At 44.5% G+C, this 20,070-nt stretch overlaps 1 protein-coding gene across 2 annotated transcripts; it reads left to right on the forward strand.

Annotated features, from left to right (window-relative positions):
- Nucleotides 1–330: 330 nt before the first annotated feature.
- oxnad1 (oxidoreductase NAD-binding domain containing 1) lies at nt 331–17,833 on the forward strand. Of its 2 annotated transcripts, none has more exons than XM_029732504.1 (8): nt 331–440; nt 811–961; nt 1,343–1,427; nt 1,667–1,770; nt 14,690–14,831; nt 15,874–16,119; nt 16,972–17,080; nt 17,363–17,833. In XM_029732504.1, the coding sequence occupies exons 2-8, from the start codon at nt 852–854 to the stop codon at nt 17,518–17,520; spliced, it is 954 nt and encodes a 317-aa protein (XP_029588364.1). In that variant the 5' UTR covers nt 331–440; nt 811–851; the 3' UTR covers nt 17,521–17,833. The 2 variants fall into 2 exon arrangements, with proteins under 2 accessions (XP_029588364.1, XP_029588365.1); XM_029732505.1 differs by having other exon boundaries at nt 1,364–1,427.
- The last annotated feature ends 2,237 nt before the right edge of the window (nt 17,834–20,070 follow it).

Consider the following 20,070-nt stretch of genomic DNA (forward strand, 5'->3'; position numbering starts at 1 on the left):
AATTCATGTTGGACTGTTTAGTCCTCTTGGTTCTGTTACATTGCTTTTTCCCAGATGTGTTATTCATCATGTAGACTTGAGTCCGCACCTTCCTTTTCCTTTGAATTGCGTAGAAAGACCAGTTGGGATAAGGGGACAACACCATTTTTCACCCCTGGATTGAGGTACATTTTCCAAACCATATCTTGCGCTGGCTCGTTGATGTCGTAATCTGAACAGGAAGTCTGTCCGACCACAGTGCAGCTGTAAGGAGTCGTATGGTCGGAATCTATTCTGGCTAAGAACAATGTTGAGTGTGGCCTGCGCAGTCTCTGCGCAAATATGAACCCACGAAAGAGCAGGCCGTCAATCACTTCCGGGGTCAACAAATCTTCCACAGGAAGGTTATCTAACTAACTTGTACAATGATGAAGATCATATGAAAGATTCTCATCACATTGGTAAGACGTTGTTTTCAGAGAGACTAGCTAGCTATATTCCGTAGGGAATGCAGTCAGGACTAAGCGAAGTTACGATAGCTGTTTGCTGTCATGTGAAAGGGCATATGGTTGTGTAACTGGACTGAGCTAGTCATGCTATGGTTTTCTCTCTTTTAAAAACGCTGTGGTTGCACAGGTGGTTATCATGCTAGTTACATCAGACATACATGTTGAGATGCCGGGTGACAAGAAAGAGACCGAGGGTGTTGTAATCGATTTTTGTATCAATTAACTAGATTACGTGACTGTCAATCTGGTTTAGACCACCGATAACTGGCCATCACAACAGCACCAACCAACACCACATTTCTCTCTTCCTCTCTTGCAATAGGTTTCCTCTATAAAGTTAAGGTGAAGTGACATCCTATCGCAATGAGCGTCCCATGTCTACTGTCCACGGCTGCTCGAAGCTTCACATTGCCGGGGGTATCCGGTGTGCTGTTACGCCGGTTCCGTGTATTGTGCCCTTGTTCGATCACAAGGTGAGTTGAGTTCCATCTCGAATATGTCGAGTATTGTTGCAGGTCAGGTGGCCCTTCACCACTGTCATTGTTGTGGGTTAGGAGAGGCCTGGCTGTGACTGATTGTGCAGCTACTACACTTTTGCCACTTCTTATCCAACACCAGAGCTTCCATACACCCAGAACTACTCGCCTGTTTTTAGATTATGATTTACTTAAAGTTTGTTGGACCCAGCTGATAATAGGTAAAAGTCAATTTGCCGTTTGTGTTTTGACATCTGCACACAGGTAAGACTGCAGTGTCTTTATAGGGGCCATTGAGGTTATAGCCTTATGTAACCTTTGAGGTGATCAGCTTGGCTACATTATTTTCTGATAGATGGACGTGTTTAAATAAAGTAGGCATTTTTGTTGTCTTTTCAGGAAAATGTCATCCAGAAGACAAATGGACCATCTAGAGAGGACAGCCAGCAACTACAGACAAGATGTGAGTGACCGCCCAGCCGTGTTCGTACTATAGCAGCAAAACTGTGGCTTATGCAATTCAAAGCTGAAAACAGTTTTGGGCTTCATTCTGTGTTTCATCACGAGACAGTTTTCTTTGTCTGTTTATGCAATAGGTTAGTAGTGTACAGAGCCTTAACTATTGCCACAGTTTACAATCATTCATATTCATGATTGACAGGTTATTTAATCTGTAAAGTTTGTGTGTCTGTCTGTGTCAAGGGTGTATATCCGGCACAGGTATGTGGCATCATGGACGAGTCTGAGACAGTGAAACGCCTTCGGCTAGCTGTCCATCCAGACTTCACTTTCAGAGCTGGCCAGTGGTGAGTAGTACAGTACTGTTGTTTGTTTGGCTACATTCATAGCTCATTGTAAGGATTCTGAACATAGCATAACACCAATGGTTTGGGGGAGAGGCTGCTTACACCTATCCAATCCTTTCTGATCTGCACAAGTGTGAAGTGGTATGTTGTAGGTATGGGTAGATACTAGAGCTGTAAAGGTATTGGTACTGAACCGTTCGGTGTGGGGACCTCGGTTCGACCGCACTGTGAACCTGAATGAATGAAGAGAAACATTAGGGCTTGGCTATGCCTACGCTGCGTTGTATGCCATTTCCTTGTGAATAAATCAGAGCTGAAAAAAGATTGTAGGCTATTCCGTTAGTTAAAACAACTACAACCTATGCGCACGTTGTAAAAAAAATTCTAATCTTGACTGGCGGATTTCAAACTATCCTTTTGTGAGGCGCTGGGCACTGTGTAGATGGCGAGGTGAGATCAATAAACCAGAATGGGAGGATCCTCCGTCATTTCAATTTCCAGTTTCGGGAACATTTTGGCTTCACAGTCGATTACAACGGCGATGGACAGAGTTGTGGATAAAACGTTTATAGTAGGTTCTCCACTGCTCAATGAGAATAGCCTATACAGAGTGGCCAATCACAAGCCATCAGAGCCTCTACAGTCATAAGAGCCTCTGTGTGTAGCAAAGCAAGTTTGGAGATTATCTAATCAATGGAATTAAAATGATCGAGTTAAAAGAGAAGTATATGCTACAACGAACGAGAGCCAACGGGTAGGCTGCTATTTAATCATTTGAATGGAGGTGTTGTTATTTGTAACTGTAGGACAGGAAGAAAGCAAATGCAGACCCAACTAGCTTCTCTCCGTTTGATACAGTCAAGAGGGGTACTACGTAATCATATTGGATGATACAGTTGAAGTCGGAAGTTTACATACACCTTTACCAAATATATTTAACCTCAGTTTTTCACAATTCCTGACATTTAATCCTAGTAAAAATTCCCTGTCTTACGTCAGTTAGGATCACCACTTTATTTTAAGAATGTGAAATGTCAGAATAATAGTAGAGTGATTTATTTCAGCTTCTTTTTCTTTCATCACATTCCCAGTGGGTCAGAAGTTTACATACACTCAATTAGTATTTGGTATAATTGCCTTTAAATTGTTTAACTTGGGTCAAACGTTTCGGGTAGCCTTCCACAAGCTTCCCACAATAAGTTGGGTGAATTTTGGCCCATTCCTCCTGACAGAGCTGGTGTAACTGAGTCAGGTTTGTAGGCCTCCTTGCTCGCACATACTTTTTCAGTTCTGCCTACAAATGTTTTATAGGATTGAGGTCAGGGCTTTGTGATGGCCACTCGAAGACCTTGACTTTGTTGTCCTTAAGCCATTGCCACAACTTTGGAAGTGTGCTTGGGGTCATTGTCCATTTGGAAGACCCATTTGCGACCAAACTTTAACTTCCTGACTGATGTCTTGAGATGTTGCTTCAATATATCCTCATGATGCCATCTATTTTGTGAGGTGCACCAGTCCCTCCTGCAGCAAAGCACCCCCACAACATGATGCTGCCACCCCCGTGCTTCACGGTTGGGATGGTGGTCTTCGGCTTGCAAGCCTCCCCCTTTTTCCTCTAAACATAATGATGGTCATTATGGCCAAACAGTTATATTTTTGTTTCATCAGACCAGGGGACATTTCTCCAAAAAGTACGATCTTTGTCCCCATGTGCAGTTGCAAACCGTAGTCTGGCTTTTTTATGGCGGTTTTGGAGCAGTGGCTTCTTCCTTGCTGAGCGGCCTTTCAGGTTATGGCGATATTGGACTCGTTTTACTGTGGATATAGATACTTTTGTACCTGTTTCCTCCAGCATCTTCACAAGGTCCTTTGATGTTGTTCTGGGATTGATTTGCACTTTTCGCACCTAAGTACGTTCATCTCTAGGAGACAGAATGCGTCTCCTTCCTGAGCGGTATGACGGCTGTGTGGTCCCATGGTGTTTATACTTGAGTACTATTGTTTTGACAGATGAACGTGGTACTTTCAGGCATTTGGAAATTGCTCCCAAGGATGAACCAGACTTGTGGAGGTCTACAATTTTTTTTCCTGAGTTGTTGGCTGATTTCTTTTGATTTTCCCATGATGTCAAGCAAAGAGGCACTGAGTTTGAAGGTAGGCCTTGAAATGCATCCACAGGTACACCCCAAATTGACTCTAATAATGTCAGTCAGCCTATCAGGAGCTTCTAAAGCCATGACATTTTCTGGAATTATCCAAGCTGTTTTGTAGGCACAGTCAAATTAGTGTATGTAAACTTCTGACCCACTGGAATTTTAATTTAGCGTATTTTGCCAAATAAACAAACATTAACTACAGTAACTGTTAGAATTCTAGAATTCATTTTTTCACTGTACCTGCAACCAGTCAGGATGGTCTCTGTTGCTGCTGTAGAACCTTTTGAGGATCTCAGGACCCATGCCAAATCTTTTTAGTTTCCTGATGGGGAATAGGCTTTGTCGTGACCTCTTCACGACTGTCTTGGTGTGTTTGGACCATTCTAGTTTGTTGGTGATGTGGACACCAAGGAACTTGAAGCTCTCAACCTGCTCCACTACAGGCCCGTCGATGAGAAGGGTGGCATGCTCGGTCCTCCTTTTCCTGTAGTCCACAATCATCTCCTTAGTCTTGGTTACGTTGAGGGATAGGTTGTTATTCTGCCACACGGCCAGGTCTCTGACCTCCTCCCTATAGGCTGTCTCGTCGTTGTCGGTGATCAGGCCTACCACTGTTGTGTCGTCTGCAAACTTAATGATGGTGTTGGAGTCGTGCCTGGCCATGCAGTCGTGGGTGAACAGGGAGTACAGGAGGGGACTGAGCACGCACCCCTGGGGGGCTCCAGTGTTGAGGAACAGCATGGCAGATGTGTTGCTACCTACCCTCACCACCTGGGGGCGGCCCGTCAGGAAGTCCAGGATCCAGTTGCAGAGGGAGGTGTTTAGTCCCAGGATCCTTAGCTTAGTGATGAGCTTTGAGTGCACCACTATGGTGTTGAACGCTGAGCTATAGTCAATGAGTAGCATTCTCACATTGGTGTTCCTTTTGTCCAAGTGGGAAAGGGTAGTGTGGAGTGCAATAGAGATTGCATCATCTGTGGATCTGTTTGGGCGGTATGCAAATTGGAGTGGGTCTAGGGTTTCTGGGATAATGGTGTTGATGGGAGCCATTACCACCCTTTCAAAGCACTTCATGGCTGCGGATGTGAGTGCTACGGGTCTGTAGTCATTTAGGCAGGTTGCCTTTGTGTTCTTGGGCACAGGGACTATGGTGGTCTGCTTGAAACATGTTGGTATTACAGACTCAATCAGGGACATGTTGAAAATGTCAGTGAAGACACCTGCCAACAGAACAGTAAAAGGAAATCTGTCAATTGAAATAAATTCATTAAGCTCTAATCTATGGATTTCACATGACTGGTAATCCAGATATGCATCTGTTGGTTACAGGTACCTTTAAAAAAAGGTAGGAGCGTGGATCAGAAAACCAGTCAGTATCTGGTGTGACCACCATTTGCCTCATGCAGTGCGACATATCTCCTTCACATAGAGTTGATCAGGCTGTTGATTTTGGCCTCTTCAATGACTGTGTGAAGTTGGGGGGGAACTGGAACACGCTGTCGTACACGTCGATCCAGAGTATTCCAAACATGCTCAATGGGTGACATGTCTAGTGAGTATGCAGACAGTGGAAGAACTGCGGCAAACAGATGAGCTTCCTTTAGACACTTTCTGACAGTTTTGCAGAATTTCTTCAGTTGTGCAAACCCAGGTTCATCAGCTGTCCGGGTGGCTGGTCTCAGATGATCTTACAGGTGAAGAAGCTGGATGTGGAGGTCTTGGGCTGGTGTGTTTACATGTGGGCTGCGTCTAAAATGCCGTTGGAGGCGGCTTATGGTAGAGAAATGAACATTCAATTCTCTGTCAACAGATCTGGTGGACATTCCTGCAGTCAACTGCACATTTTAGAGCTGCCTTTTATTGTCCCCAGCACAAAGTGCACCTGTGTAATGATCATGCTGTTTAATCAGCTTCTTGATATGACACACCTGTCAGGTGTATGAGTTATTTTGGCAAAGGAGGAATGCTCACTAACAGGGATGTAAATAACATTTGAGAGAAGCTTTTTGTGCATGTGGAACATTTCTGGGATCTTTTATTTCAGCTCATGAAATATGGGACCAACACTTTACATGTTGCGTTTATATTTTTGTTCAGTGTAAAAACATTTTCCGTACAGTGTAATTTGTAGAGATTACTAATATTACTGTCCCCACTACAACAACCAAAAATACTTAAATGCATGTAATTTTGTCCTTAACATTTAATTGAAATACTTAAGAATTCCATTCATTCCTATGGCGGACTGCTTTTACTGGGGAGTGCCAATATGGTTGACCGGTGGCTTCAAAGCCTCTCAATCGCCCATACATAGCATCAGAAATCTAGGGTTTGTATAAATCATTGGTAGATACAGTATTGGGGGAGGGGGTTGTCACATTTCAGCAATAAACCACAACAAGAGGTACCGTTTTTTGGATAAAAGGACCACGGGCATAGAGGTTATGAAGTTTATTATTTGACATAGGCTGCTGTCAATCATCATGCTCAGTGAACTCTTCTGTCCAGCTCTTGAACAATTATTTTATAAGGACTGTAATACCTTTACCAGGCACAAGAGGGAAGTGTTGCACTGGAAGCTCTGTGGTTATGTTTATGCTGCACAGATACATTTAGTGTATACATTTACTCTCCCCTGCCACTCTTTCCCAGGTCATTGTGGTAAAATATAAAGTTTAATCAATCACCCCCCCCCCCTCGGTTAAAATGAAGTTAAGTTGATCATTTTAAAAGATGAATGGATATGGCGACAGCAGGAAGCAGTTGGAAGTATGATTAACTTGCAAGGTTATTTTAGACCCACTAACAAGCATTAGTATTGTAGCTAAAAGCAAAGCACACATACATAAACATGTTTAATTTATGTTATGGAAAAGTACATTCATTTCTCTAACTGTAAATATCAATTAATCACATTTATTTTGAAAGCTCTCTTTACATCAGCAGATGTCAGTTCTTATACAGAACCCAGCCTAAACCCCCAAACATCTCCTTCAACTCTGAGGTCCATACTGCAGGTGGGCGTTTGTGTTGTGTATAAACAGTAGGGGTCCGTGAGTTGGACGACGGCGTTCAGTAATGAATGTAAAAAGATGTAAATGCATTTGTTACACCACCTCCAGTCCATATGGATGTTATTCCTATTCTGACAGCTGGGTTGGAGGAGTGGGAGAAACGTGTGTGTCTCAGTTCAGGTGTCGGAGGGAGAGGGAGAGAGCAGTAGATGGTTACTAGTTAGTATTTCCTTGGAGGGGTAGATGGAGAGAGCAGTAGATGGTTACTAGTTAGTATTTCCTTGGAGGGGTAGATGGAGAGAGAGAGCAGTAGATGGTTACTAGTTAGTATTTCCTTGGAGGGGTAGATGGAGAGAGCAGTAGATGGTTACTAGTTAGTATTTCCTTGGAGGGGTAGATGGAGAGAGAGAGCAGTAGATGGTTACTAGTTAGTATTTCCTTGGAGGGATAGATGGAGAGAGAGAGCAGTAGATGGTTACTAGTTAGTATTTCCTTGGAGGGGTAGAGGGAGAGAGAGAGAGCAGTAGATGGTTACTAGTTAGTATTTCCTTGGAGGGGTAGATGGAGAGAGAGAGAGCAGTAGATGGTTACTAGTTAGTATTTCCTTGGAGGGGTAGATGGAGAGAGAGAGAGCAGTAGATGGTTACTAGTTAGTATTTCCTTGGAGGGGTAGATGGAGGGAGAGAGAGCAGTAGATGGTTACTAGTTAGTATTTCCTTGGAGGGGTAGATGGAGAGAGAGAGAGCAGTAGATGGTTACTAGTTAGTATTTCCTTGGAGGGGTAGATGGAGAGAGAGAGAGCAGTAGATGGTTACTAGTTAGTATTTCCTTGGAGGGGTAGATGGGGAGAGAGAGAGCAGTAGATGGTTACTAGTTAGTATTTCCTTGGAGGGGTAGATGGAGAGAGCAGTAGATGGTTACTAGTTAGTATTTCCTTGGAGGGGTAGATGGAGGGAGAGAGAGCAGTAGATGGTTACTAGTTAGTATTTCCTTGGAGGGGTAGATGGAGAGAGAGAGAGCAGTAGATGGTTACTAGTTAGTATTTCCTTGGAGGGGTAGATGGAGAGAGAGAGAGCAGTAGATGGTTACTAGTTAGTATTTCCTTGGAGGGGTAGATGGGGAGAGAGAGAGCAGTAGATGGTTACTAGTTAGTATTTCCTTGGAGGGGTAGATGGAGAGAGCAGTAGATGGTTACTAGTTAGTATTTCCTTGGAGGGGTAGATGGAGAGAGAGAGAGAGCAGTAGATGGTTACTAGTTAGTATTTCCTTGGAGGGGTAGATGGAGAGAGAGAGAGCAGTAGATGGTTACTAGTTAGTATTTCCTTGGAGGGGTAGATGGAGGGAGAGAGAGCAGTAGATGGTTACTAGTTAGTATTTCCTTGGAGGGGTAGATGGAGAGAGAGCAGTAGATGGTTACTAGTTAGGATTTCCTTGGAGGGGTAGATGGAGGGAGAGAGAGCAGTAGATGGTTACTAGTTAGTATTTCCTTGGAGGGGTAGATGGAGAGAGAGAGGGAGAGAGAGCAGTAGATGGTTACTAGTTAGTATTTCCTTGGAGGGGTAGATGGAGAGAGAGAGAGCAGTAGATGGTTACTAGTTAGTATTTCCTTTGAGGGGTAGATGGAGAGAGAGAGCAGCAGATGGTTACTAGTTAGTATTTCCTTGGAGGGGTAGATGGGGAGAGAGAGAGAGCAGTAGATGGTTACTAGTTAGTATTTCCTTGGAGGGGTAGATGGAGAGAGCAGTAGATGGTTACTAGTTAGTATTTCCTTGGAGGGGTAGATGGAGGGAGAGAGAGCAGTAGATGGTTACTAGTTAGTATTTCCTTGGAGGGGCAGATGGAGAGAGCAGTAGATGGTTACTAGTTAGTATTTCCTTGGAGGGGTAGATGGAGAGAGAGAGAGCAGTAGATGGTTACTAGTTAGTATTTCCTTGGAGGGGTAGATGGAGAGAGAGAGAGAGAGAGCAGTAGATGGTTACTAGTTAGTATTTCCTTGGAGGGGTAGATGGGGAGAGAGAGAGCAGTAGATGGTTACTAGTTAGTATTTCCTTGGAGGGGTAGATGGAGAGAGAGCAGTAGATGGTTACTAGTTAGTATTTCCTTGGAGGGGTAGATGGAGAGAGAGAGAGCAGTAGATGGTTACTAGTTAGTATTTCCTTGGAGGGGTAGATGGAGAGAGAGAGAGCAGTAGATGGTTACTAGTTAGTATTTCCTTGGAGGGGTAGATGGAGAGAGAGAGAGCAGTAGATGGTTACTAGTTAGTATTTCCTTGGAGGGGTAGATGGAGAGAGAGAGAGCAGTAGATGGTTACTAGTTAGTATTTCCTTGGAGGGGGAGATGGAGAGAGAGAGCAGTAGATGGTTACTAGTTAGTATTTCCTTGGCGGGGTAGATGGGGAGAGAGAGAGCAGTAGATGGTTACTAGTTAGTATTTCCTTGGAGGGGTAGATGGAGAGAGCAGTAGATGGTTACTAGTTAGTATTTCCTTGGAGGGGTAGATGGGGAGAGAGAGAGCAGTAGATGGTTACTAGTTAGTATTTCCTTGAAGGGGTAGATGGAGAGAGAGAGAGCAGTAGATGGTTACTAGTTAGTATTTCCTTGGAGGGGTAGATGGAGGGAGAGAGAGCAGTAGATGGTTACTAGTTAGTATTTCCTTGGAGGGGTAGATGGAGAGAGAGAGCAGTAGATGGTTACTAGTTAGTATTTCCTTGGAGGGGTAGATGGAGAGAGCAGTAGATGGTTACTAGTTAGTATTTCCTTGGAGGGGTAGATGGGAAGAGAGAGCAGTAGATGGTTACTAGTTAGTATTTCCTTGGAGGGGTAGATGGAGGGAGAGAGAGCAGTAGATGGTTACTAGTTAGTATTTCCTTGGAGGGGTAGATGGAGAGAGCAGTAGATGGTTACTAGTTAGTATTTCCTTGGAGGGGTAGATGGAGAGAGAGAGCAGTAGATGGTTACTAGTTAGTATTTCCTTGGAGGGGTAGATGGAGAGAGAGAGCAGTAGATGGTTACTAGTTAGTATTTCCTTGGAGGGGTAGATGGAGAGAGAGAGCAGTAGATGGTTACTAGTTAGTATTTCCTTGGAGGGGTAGATGGAGAGAGCAGTAGATGGTTACTAGTTAGTATTTCCTTGGAGGGGTAGATGGAGGGAGAGAGAGCAGTAGATGGTTACTAGTTAGTATTTCCTTGGAGGGGTAGATGGAGAGAGAGAGAGCAGTAGATGGTTACTAGTTAGTATTTCCTTGGAGGGGTAGATGGAGAGAGAGAGAGCAGTAGATGGTTACTAGTTAGTATTTCCTTGGAGGGGGAGATAGAGAGAGAGAGCAGTAGATGGTTACTAGTTAGTATTTCCTTGGAGGGGTAGATGGGGAGAGAGAGAGAGAGCAGTAGATGGTTACTAGTTAGTATTTTCTTGGAGGGGTAGATGGAGAGAGCAGTAGATGGTTACTAGTTAGTATTTCCTTGGAGGGGTAGATGGAGAGAGAGGGCAGTAGATGGTTACTAGTTAGTATTTCCTTGGAGGGGTAGATGGAGAGAGAGAGAGCAGTAGATGGTTACTAGTTAGTATTTCCTTGGAGGGGTAGATGGAGAGAGAGAGAGAGAGAGCAGTAGATGGTTACTAGTTAGTATTTCCTTGGAGGGGTAGATGGAGAGAGAGAGCAGTAGATGGTTACTAGTTAGTATTTCCTTGGAGGGGTAGATGGGGAGAGAGAGAGCAGTAGATGGTTACTAGTTAGTATTTCCTTGGAGGGGTAGATGGAGAGAGAGAGCAGTAGATGGTTACTAGTTAGTATTTCCTTGGAGGGGGAGATGGAGAGAGAGAGAGCAGTAGATGGTTACTAGTTAGTATTTCCTTGGAGGGGTAGATGGGGAGAGAGAGAGAGCAGTAGATGGTTACTAGTTAGGATTTCCTTGGAGGGGTAGATGGAGAGAGAGAGCAGTAGATGGTTACTAGTTAGTATTTCCTTGGAGGGGTAGATGGAGAGAGAGAGCAGTAGATGGTTACTAGTTAGTATTTCCTTGGAGGGGGAGATGGAGAGAGAGAGAGCAGTAGATGGTTACTAGTTAGTATTTCCTTGGAAAGGTAGATGGAGAGAGAGAGAGCAGTAGATGGTTACTAGTTAGTATTTCCTTGGAGGGGTAGATGGAGGGAGAGAGAGCAGTAGATGGTTACTAGTTAGTATTTCCTTGGAGGGGTAGATGGAGGGAGAGAGAGCAGTAGATGGTTACTAGTTAGTATTTCCTTGGAGGGGTAGATGGAGAGAGAGAGAGCAGTAGATGGTTACTAGTTAGTATTTCCTTGGAGGGGTAGATGGAGAGAGAGAGAGCAGTAGATGGTTACTAGTTAGTATTTCCTTGGAGGGGTAGATGGAGAGAGAGAGAGAGAGCAGTAGATGGTTACTAGTTAGTATTTCCTTGGAGGGGTAGATGGAGAGAGAGAGAGCAGTAGATGGTTACTAGTTAGTATTTCCTTGGAGGGGTAGATGGAGAGAGAGAGAGCAGTAGATGGTTACTAGTTAGTATTTCCTTGGAGGGGTAGATGGGGAGAGAGAGAGCAGTAGATGGTTACTAGTTAGTATTTCCTTGGAGGGGTAGATGGAGAGAGACAGCAGTAGATGGTTACTAGTTAGTATTTCCTTGGAGGGGTAGATGGGGAGAGAGAGAGAGAGAGAGCAGTAGATGGTTACTAGTTAGTATTTCCTTGGAGGGGTAGATGGAGAGAGAGAGAGAGAGCAGTAGATGGTTACTAGTTAGTATTTCCTTGGAGGGGTAGATGGAGAGAGAGAGCAGTAGATGGTTACTAGTTAGTATTTCCTTGGAGGGGTAGATAGATAGAGAGAGAGAGCAGTAGATGGTTACTAGTTAGTATTTCCTTGGAGGGGTAGATGGAGAGAGAGAGAGCAGTAGATGGTTACTAGTTAGTATTTCCTTGGAGGGGGAGATGGAGAGAGAGAGAGCAGTAGATGGTTACTAGTTAGTATTTCCTTGTTGGGGTAGATGGTGGAGAGAGAGCAGTAGATGGTTACTAGTTAGTATTTCCTTGGAGGGGTAGATGGAGAGAGAGAGAGCAGTAGATGGTTACTAGTTAGTATTTCCTTGTTGGGGTAGATGGTGGAGAGAGAGCAGTAGATGGTTACTAGTTAGTATTTCCTTGGAGGGGTAGATGGAGGGAGAGAGAGAGAGAGCAGTAGATGGTTACTAGTTAGTATTTCCTTGGAGGGGTAGATGGAGAGAGCAGTAGATGGTTACTAGTTAGTATTTCCTTGGAGGGGTATATGGAGAGAGAGAGCAGTAGATGGTTACTAGTTAGTATTTCCTTGGAGGGGTAGATGGAGAGAGAGAGAGAGAGAGAGCAGTAGATGGTTACTAGTTAGTATTTCCTTGGAGGGGCAGATGGAGAGAGCAGTAGATGGTTACTAGTTAGTATTTCCTTGGAGGGGGAGATGGAGAGAGAGAGAGCAGTAGATGGTTACTAGTTAGTATTTCCTTGGAGGGGTAGATGGAGAGAGAGAGCAGTAGATGGTTACTAGTTAGTATTTCCTTGGAGGGGTAGATGGAGAGAGAGAGAGCAGTAGATGGATACTAGTTAGTATTTCCTTGGAGGGGTAGATGGGGAGAGAGAGAGCAGTAGATGGTTACTAGTTAGTATTTCCTTGGAGGGGTAGATGGAGAGAGAGAGAGAGAGCAGTAGATGGTTACTAGTTAGTATTTCCTTGGAGGGGTAGATGGAGAGAGAGCAGTAGATGGTTACTAGTTAGTATTTCCTTGGAGGGGTAGATGGAGAGAGAGCAGTAGATGGTTACTAGTTAGTATTTCCTTGGAGGGGGAGATGGAGAGAGAGCAGTAGATGGTTACTAGTTAGTATTTCCTTGGAGGGGTAGATGGAGAGAGAGAGAGCAGTAGATGGTTACTAGTTAGTATTTCCTTGGAGGGGTAGATGGGGAGAGAGAGAGCAGTAGATGGTTACTAGTTAGTATTTCCTTGGAGGGGTAGATGGAGAGAGAGAGCAGTAGATGGTTACTAGTTAGTATTTCCTTGGAGGGGTAGATGGAGAGAGAGAGCAGTAGATGGTTACTAGTTAGTATTTCCTTGGAGGGGTAGATGGAGAGAGAGAGAGCAGTAGATGGTTACTAGTTAGTATTTCCTTGGAGGGGTAGATGGAGAGAGAGCAGTAGATGGTTACTAGTTAGTATTTCCTTGGAGGGGGAGATGGAGAGAGAGCAGTAGATGGTTACTAGTTAGTATTTCCTTGGAGGGGTAGATGGAGAGAGAGAGAGCAGTAGATGGTTACTAGTTAGTATTTCCTTGGAGGGGTAGATGGAGAGAGAGAGAGCAGTAGATGGTTACTAGTTAGTATTTCCTTGGAGGGGTAGATGGAGAGAGAGCAGTAGATGGTTACTAGTTAGTATTTCCTTGGAGGGGTAGATGGAGAGAGAGAGAGCAGTAGATGGTTACTAGTTAGTATTTCCTTGGAGGGGTAGATGGAGAGAGAGAGAGCAGTAGATGGTTACTAGTTAGTATTTCCTTGGAGGGGGAGATGGAGAGAGAGAGAGCAGTAGATGGTTACTAGTTAGTATTTCCTTGGAGGGGTAGATGGAGGGAGAGAGAGCAGTAGATGGTTACTAGTTAGTATTTCCTTGGAGGGGGAGATGGAGGGAGAGAGAGCAGTAGATGGTTACTAGTTAGTATTTCCTTGGAGGGGTAGATGGAGAGAGAGAGAGAGCAGTAGATGGTTACTAGTTAGTATTTCCTTGGAGGGGTAGATGGAGAGAGAGAGAGCAGTAGATGGTTACTAGTTAGTATTTCCTTGGAGGGGTAGATGGAGAGAGAGAGAGCAGTAGATGGTTACTAGTTAGTATTTCCTTGGAGGGGTAGATGGAGAGAGAGAGAGCAGTAGATGGTTACTAGTTAGTATTTCCTTGGAGGGGTAGATGGAGAGAGAGAGCAGTAGATGGTTACTAGTTAGTATTTTCTTGGAGGGGTAGATGGAGAGAGCAGTAGATGGTTACTAGTTAGTATTTCCTTGGAGGGGTAGATGGAGAGAGAGAGAGAGAGCAGTAGATGGTTACTAGTTAGTATTTCCTTGGAGGGGTAGATGGAGAGAGAGAGCAGTAGATGGTTACTAGTTAGTATTTCCTTGGAGGGGTAGATGGAGAGAGAGAGAGCAGTAGATGGTTACTAGTTAGTATTTCCTTGGAGGGGTAGATGGAGAGAGAGAGAGCAGTAGATGGTTACTAGTTAGTATTTCCTTGGAGGGGTAGATGGAGAGAGAGAGCAGTAGATGGTTACTAGTTAGTATTTTCTTGGAGGGGTAGATGGAGAGAGCAGTAGATGGTTACTAGTTAGTATTTCCTTGGAGGGGTAGATGGAGAGAGAGAGCAGTAGATGGTTACTAGTTAGTATTTCCTTGGAGGGGTAGATGGAGAGAGCAGTAGATGGTTACTAGTTAGTATTTCCTTGGAGGGGTAGATGGAGAGAGAGAGCAGTAGATGGTTACTAGTTAGTATTTCCTTGGAGGGCTGTGTGCTTCTTGACGTTTTTATTTTCTTTTAAAACTTGTGGCATTTTTTTCCCCCAGCCATTTCCTTTTTTGTGGTGTGTGTGTATATATAAACAGAGAATTCATCGACACGTTCTGTACATTTTAAGATTTAATTTGGATCAGCTCTAGACTATTGGACACTTGTGTTTTATTGATTACTGTCCGTTTGAGTGTGTGCTTTTCCCCCTGCTGCGTGTGTCTGTGTAGGGTGGACTTCTTCATCCCTGGTATGGAGAAGGTCGGAGGATTCTCTGTGTGTTCCAGTCCAGGTCTGCTGCAGAAAGAGGGTGTCATCGAGCTGGCTGTCAAATACACGCAACATCCCCCTGCACACTGGATACACACCAAGGTGTGTGTGTGTGTGTGCATTGAATTGAAAATGTTCACTTGTCGGTAGTGCCTCAAAATCAATCAATAGCTTTGTCAGTATTTCTGCTGGTCACTATATCCGTTAATTGCTCTGTCTGTCTCTCTCTCTCCCATTGTGTTTAACAGCTTCTGTTCAGACGTAGCTAAATCGAACCTGCACTGGAAGTCGTTTTTTTTATATCTCTGAAACAGACACTTTCTCCACAATAGGGAGCAGAAAGCAGATCATTCTAGAATGTGGACACATCTCATACCTGAGCTATTTATCAGTACAAAATAATCACTCTCCCCCTCCCCCTCTCTCTGCCCTCCCTCCCTCTGCTCTCTGCCCTCCCTCCCCCTCTCTCTGCCCTCCCTCCCCCTCTCTCTGCCCTCCCTCCCCCTCTCTCTGCCCTCCCTCCCCTCTCTCTGCTCTCTCTCCCTCCCCCTCTCTGCCCTCCCTCCCTCTGCTCTCTCTGCCCTCCCTCCCTCTGCTCTCTCTGCCCTCCCTCCCTCTGCTCTCTCTGCCCTCCCTCCCTCTGCTCTCTCTCCCTCCCCCCTCTCTGCCCTCCCTCCCTCTGCTCTCTCTGCCCTCCCTCCCTCTGCTCTCTCTCCCTCCCCCTCTCTCTGCCCTCCCTCCATTTGCTCTCACCCTCCCTCCCTCTGCTCCCCCCCTCTCTGCCCTCCCTCCATTTGCTCTCTCCCTCCCCCTCTCTCTGCCCTCCCTCCATTTGCTCTCACCCTCCCTCCCTCTGCTCCCCCCCCCCTCTGCCCTCCCTCCATTTGCTCTCTCTCCCTCCCCCTCTCTCTGCCCTCCCTCCATTTGCTCTCACCCTCCCTCCCTCTGCTCCCCCCCCTCTCTGCCCTCCCTCCATTTGCTCTCTCTCCCTCCCCCTCTCTCTGCCCTCCCTCTTTCCTCACTGCTCTTTCCCCCCTCTGCTCTCCCCCCTCTCTGCTCCCTCTCTCTCCGCTCTCTGCTCTCTCTTCCTTCCCTATCTCTCTCCTCTCTCTCTGCCCCCCCTCTCTTCCTCTCCCTCCTACAGTGCACCATGGACTCCCATGTAGCGATGCGTGTGGGTGGTAACTTTTTCTTTGACCCCCTGCCCTCTGACCCCTCTGTTGACCTGTTGTTGGTGGCTGGGGGCGTGGGCATTAACCCGCTATACTCCATCCTGCTCCATGCCGCTGACCTGCTACGACAGAACCCCGCTAACGCAGGGAGGGGCTACCACATAGGCTCCACCCACCTCTGCTACAGTGCCAAGAACACACAGGAGCTGCTCTTCAAGGTGTGTGTGTGTGTGTGTGTGTGTGAGAGAGAGAGGACGTGTGTGGTTGCTAGTATTTGTATCAGTGTATATATATAATTGTATCAGGATATATGGTCTTTTCTCATTTGGGCAAAAGCCTGTATTTCAAATCAAATGTTATTAGTCACATGCGCTGAATACAACCGGTGTAGACGTTACAGTGAAATGCTTACTAATGAGCCCCTAACCAACAATGCAGTTTAAAAAAACCCAGATAAGAAATAAAAGTAACAAGTAGTTAAAAGAGCAGCAGTAAAATACCAATAGCGAGACAATATACAGGGAGTACCGTTACATCCTTTCTCCTCCGTGATCCGGAAACCAATAAGTGGTTGAGGAAACCAATAAGTGGTTCATTAGTAGGCAAACAGAAGTGTCCTCTCTTCCTCTATAGCCTCCTTTCATCGAGGATACCAGAGTCCTTTGCGGAAGAGTTTTATTAAAGTCTGCCACACCCCCTTTGAATCAGCTTTTGTCGGAGGAGAAAAGCATGCGCGTTTAAAAACAATATTCTACTTACTGTTTTATCTATAAAATGTCTTGCACATTTTAACTTTTTGTTTGAGTCACTTTACACATTTTCATTTGGGATCCACCCCTGTAAAGGTAATTTTCCTGATGACGTGTGAGTGGAGAAGTCTCATTTCATACAGCGTATTTTCGTCCACATTCCCTCGCCGCCTTGCCTCAATTAACTTTCACCGTTTTCAAAAGGAGATGAGGGAGGACGGAGAAGACGACGCAGGAGTTGAACAAATCTAATTGAGAAAAGGCCTGTGTGTGTAGGAATGAGACCAGTAATTGTTCTTCCCGTCCCTGATCTGCTCTCAGAAAAGCATCATAAACGTGTGTAAGGAATTCCCAGAGAAATTCTCCTGTGACTTCCACGTCACCGCACAGACCGCAGACATCAACCAGGAACTCCAACCGTACATGAACCGTAAGAACCACAGAATGACCTTAACACAACCACAAATGTTTACTGATGTGGTCTACAATGGGTTGGTAGACTTTGGCTTTGAAATGATCTAGATTTTAACTGGATATGTTTCCATTGGTTGCAAAACGGATACGTTCTCAAATCAATTAAATGGATGCTAGTCCCAGAATGGTAGTACTGGTATGAAAGTGTTTTTAGCTACTTTTTAATGTATGTTTTTCATGTTGTCTTTTTTTTTTTTTAAACAGCACTTGTAATAAATGTTGATTTGATCTTCCCCAGGTGGGAGGCTGTCAGAGGGGGGGTTGCGTCGCCACGTCCACCCTAACACCACTCTGTGTTACCTGTGTGGCCCTCCACCCATGATAGAGAGTGTGGTCCAGACCCTACTCAGCCTAGGCCTATCCCAGGAAAGGATACTGTTTGAGAAGTGGTGGTAGTGTGTACTAGAGACAGACATCTTCATCATCTCACCCCGGCCTAACTATCCCTGCTCTCTCCTCCAGTGTCTAGGAGATCAGCACCTGCCCGCGTTACCATGGCAACATGTCAAGGACTATTGGACCATATTTGTCCGGAGCTGCACACATCATTTTACATGCGTCTATACTAGGGCTGTGAAGGCCAGCCAGTGATTGTCATGTATAACTGCCCGTCTCACGGTAATTGACCGTTAATTAACAAACACATTTAGCATCTCCTGGCTTTCACTCATAGCCTACAAGCCACTGATGCAGACCGTTGGAACATCTACACTACCGTTCAAAAGTTTGGGGTTACTTAGAAAGTTCCTTGTTTTTGAAAGAAAAGCAACATTTATTTTTGTCCGTTAAAATAACATCAAATTGATCAGAAATGCAGTGTAGACATCAATGTTGTAAATGACTATTGTGCTGAAAACTGCAGATTTTTTATGGAATATCTACATAGGCGTATAGAGGCCCATTATCAGCAACCATCACTCCTGTGTTCCAATGGCACGTTGTGTTAGCTAATCCAAGTTTATCATTATAAAAGGAAAATTGATGATTAGAAAACCCTTTTGCAGTTATGTTAGCACAGCTGAAAACTGTTGTTCGGATTTAAAGAAGCAATAAAACTGGCCTTCTTTAGACTCGTTGAGTATCTGGAGCATCAGCATTTGTGGGTTCAATTACAGGCTCAAAATGGCCAGAAACAAAGACCTTTCTTCTGAAACTCGTCAGTCTATTCTTGTTCTGAGAAATGAAGGCAATTCCATGTGAGAAATTGCCAAGAAACTGAAGATCTCGTACAATTCTGTGTACTACTCTCTTCACAGAACAGCGCAAACTGGCTTTAACCAGAATAGAAAGAGTGGGAGGCCCCGGTGCACAACTGAGCAAGAGAACAAGTGCAAATGAGTGTCTAGTTTGAGAAAGACGCCTCACAAGTCCTCAACTGGCAGCTTCATTAAATAGTACCCGCAAAACACCAGTCTCAACGTCAACAGTGAATTGGCGACTCCGGGATACTGGCCTTCTAGGCAGAGTTCCTCTGTCCAGTGTCTGTTCTTTTGCCCATCTTAATATTTTATTTTTATTGGCCAGTCTGAGATATGGCTTTTTCTTTGCAACTCTGCCTAGAAGGCCAGCATCCCGGAGTCACCTCTTCACTGTTGACGTTGAGACTGGTGTTTTGCGGGTACTATTTAATGAAGCTGCCATTTGAGGACTTGTGAGGCGTCTGTTTCTCAAACTAGACACTCTAATGTACTTGTCCTCTTGCTCAGATGTGCACCAGGGCCTCCCACTCCTCTTTCTATTCTGGTTAGTTCTGTGGAGGGGAGGCATGTGCTGTTTTTTGCCTTACTGCACACAAGCTTGGAATCATTCACAAATGATAGGCTCAAATTGTCACCCATCAGACTATTCTTGATTTAATCTTGTCATTACATAAACTAAATGTCATCCATGCACTTAAATAGCAAATGGAGGACGCTTTTCCCGTGGTTCATTTTCATGCCAGCCAGGTAGGATATACTCCTGTTGTAAAGAGAAGCAATGTGCTTCATATTGTAAGTAAATATAGTAGGCCTAGCCCATAGAAAGCTATTTGGATCCTCCTCTTTTTAATAGAGGCCATCAACAACAAAAAAATCTCAGCAATTGCATAGCCTATAGAAATGTTGCGCAACATGAGCTCATGGGCTCTCATTAAGTGTTTGATTACATTTTCCAATACATTTGCATTGATGTCAGTGATTAGAGGGACAATAGAGCGCTAACCTAGTGGTTAGCAAGTTTGGTAGACTACTAATGAGCATCAGAGCTTGGAGAAGCCTTGTTACCGTGGAATTTGACTGCGGTCATGATTCGTGACCACTGGTGTGGCGGTAATATGGTCGCCATAACAGCCCAAGTCTCTACCAGGTACTGACTTGAACAACTGGCTTGACTCAGGTACAACTTGAACAAATGAACGCATCTTTACCATGAATATTCACTTGACTCAGGTGTTCATCAAATGCAATGAACATAAGTTGTACGAGGCTCATTGCACTGAGCCTGACTGATTTTGACCTCTGACCCGTGTGAAGTGCAGTGTAAAATGTATAGAAAAGTTTCTTGATGGTGCACATTGCCCAGTGGAGAAATGTTCTCACCTGTTTTCTGATAATGAAAATAAATCATTTTATTCAGTGGATATAGTTTGAGGAAATAATGTGTATGTGCAATTCTGTACATTATAATAATCTGATTATCTTTTTCAAGCAGTAGAAATAATTTATATAGGAATGTTTTTCAAACAAGACCAAGCCTAGTCTGGTTAACACGAGCTCTCAGTCTTTCTGACTGTAGTCACGTGGATCTCGTCAGCCAAGCTAGACCAAACCACACAGCAGAACCCCTGTTTATACCTGGTGCTAACATGATACCTGTGTCCTGATCTTTTCCACATTCTGATTGTGCCCACATTTTTAAAGTTTAAATGATTCTAATAACAGATTGTGATTAGATAGTTGGGGATGA

This window comes from Salmo trutta, chromosome 34 (genome assembly GCF_901001165.1).
Source record: "Salmo trutta chromosome 34, fSalTru1.1, whole genome shotgun sequence".
Classification (NCBI taxonomy): Eukaryota; Metazoa; Chordata; class Actinopteri; order Salmoniformes; family Salmonidae; genus Salmo; species Salmo trutta.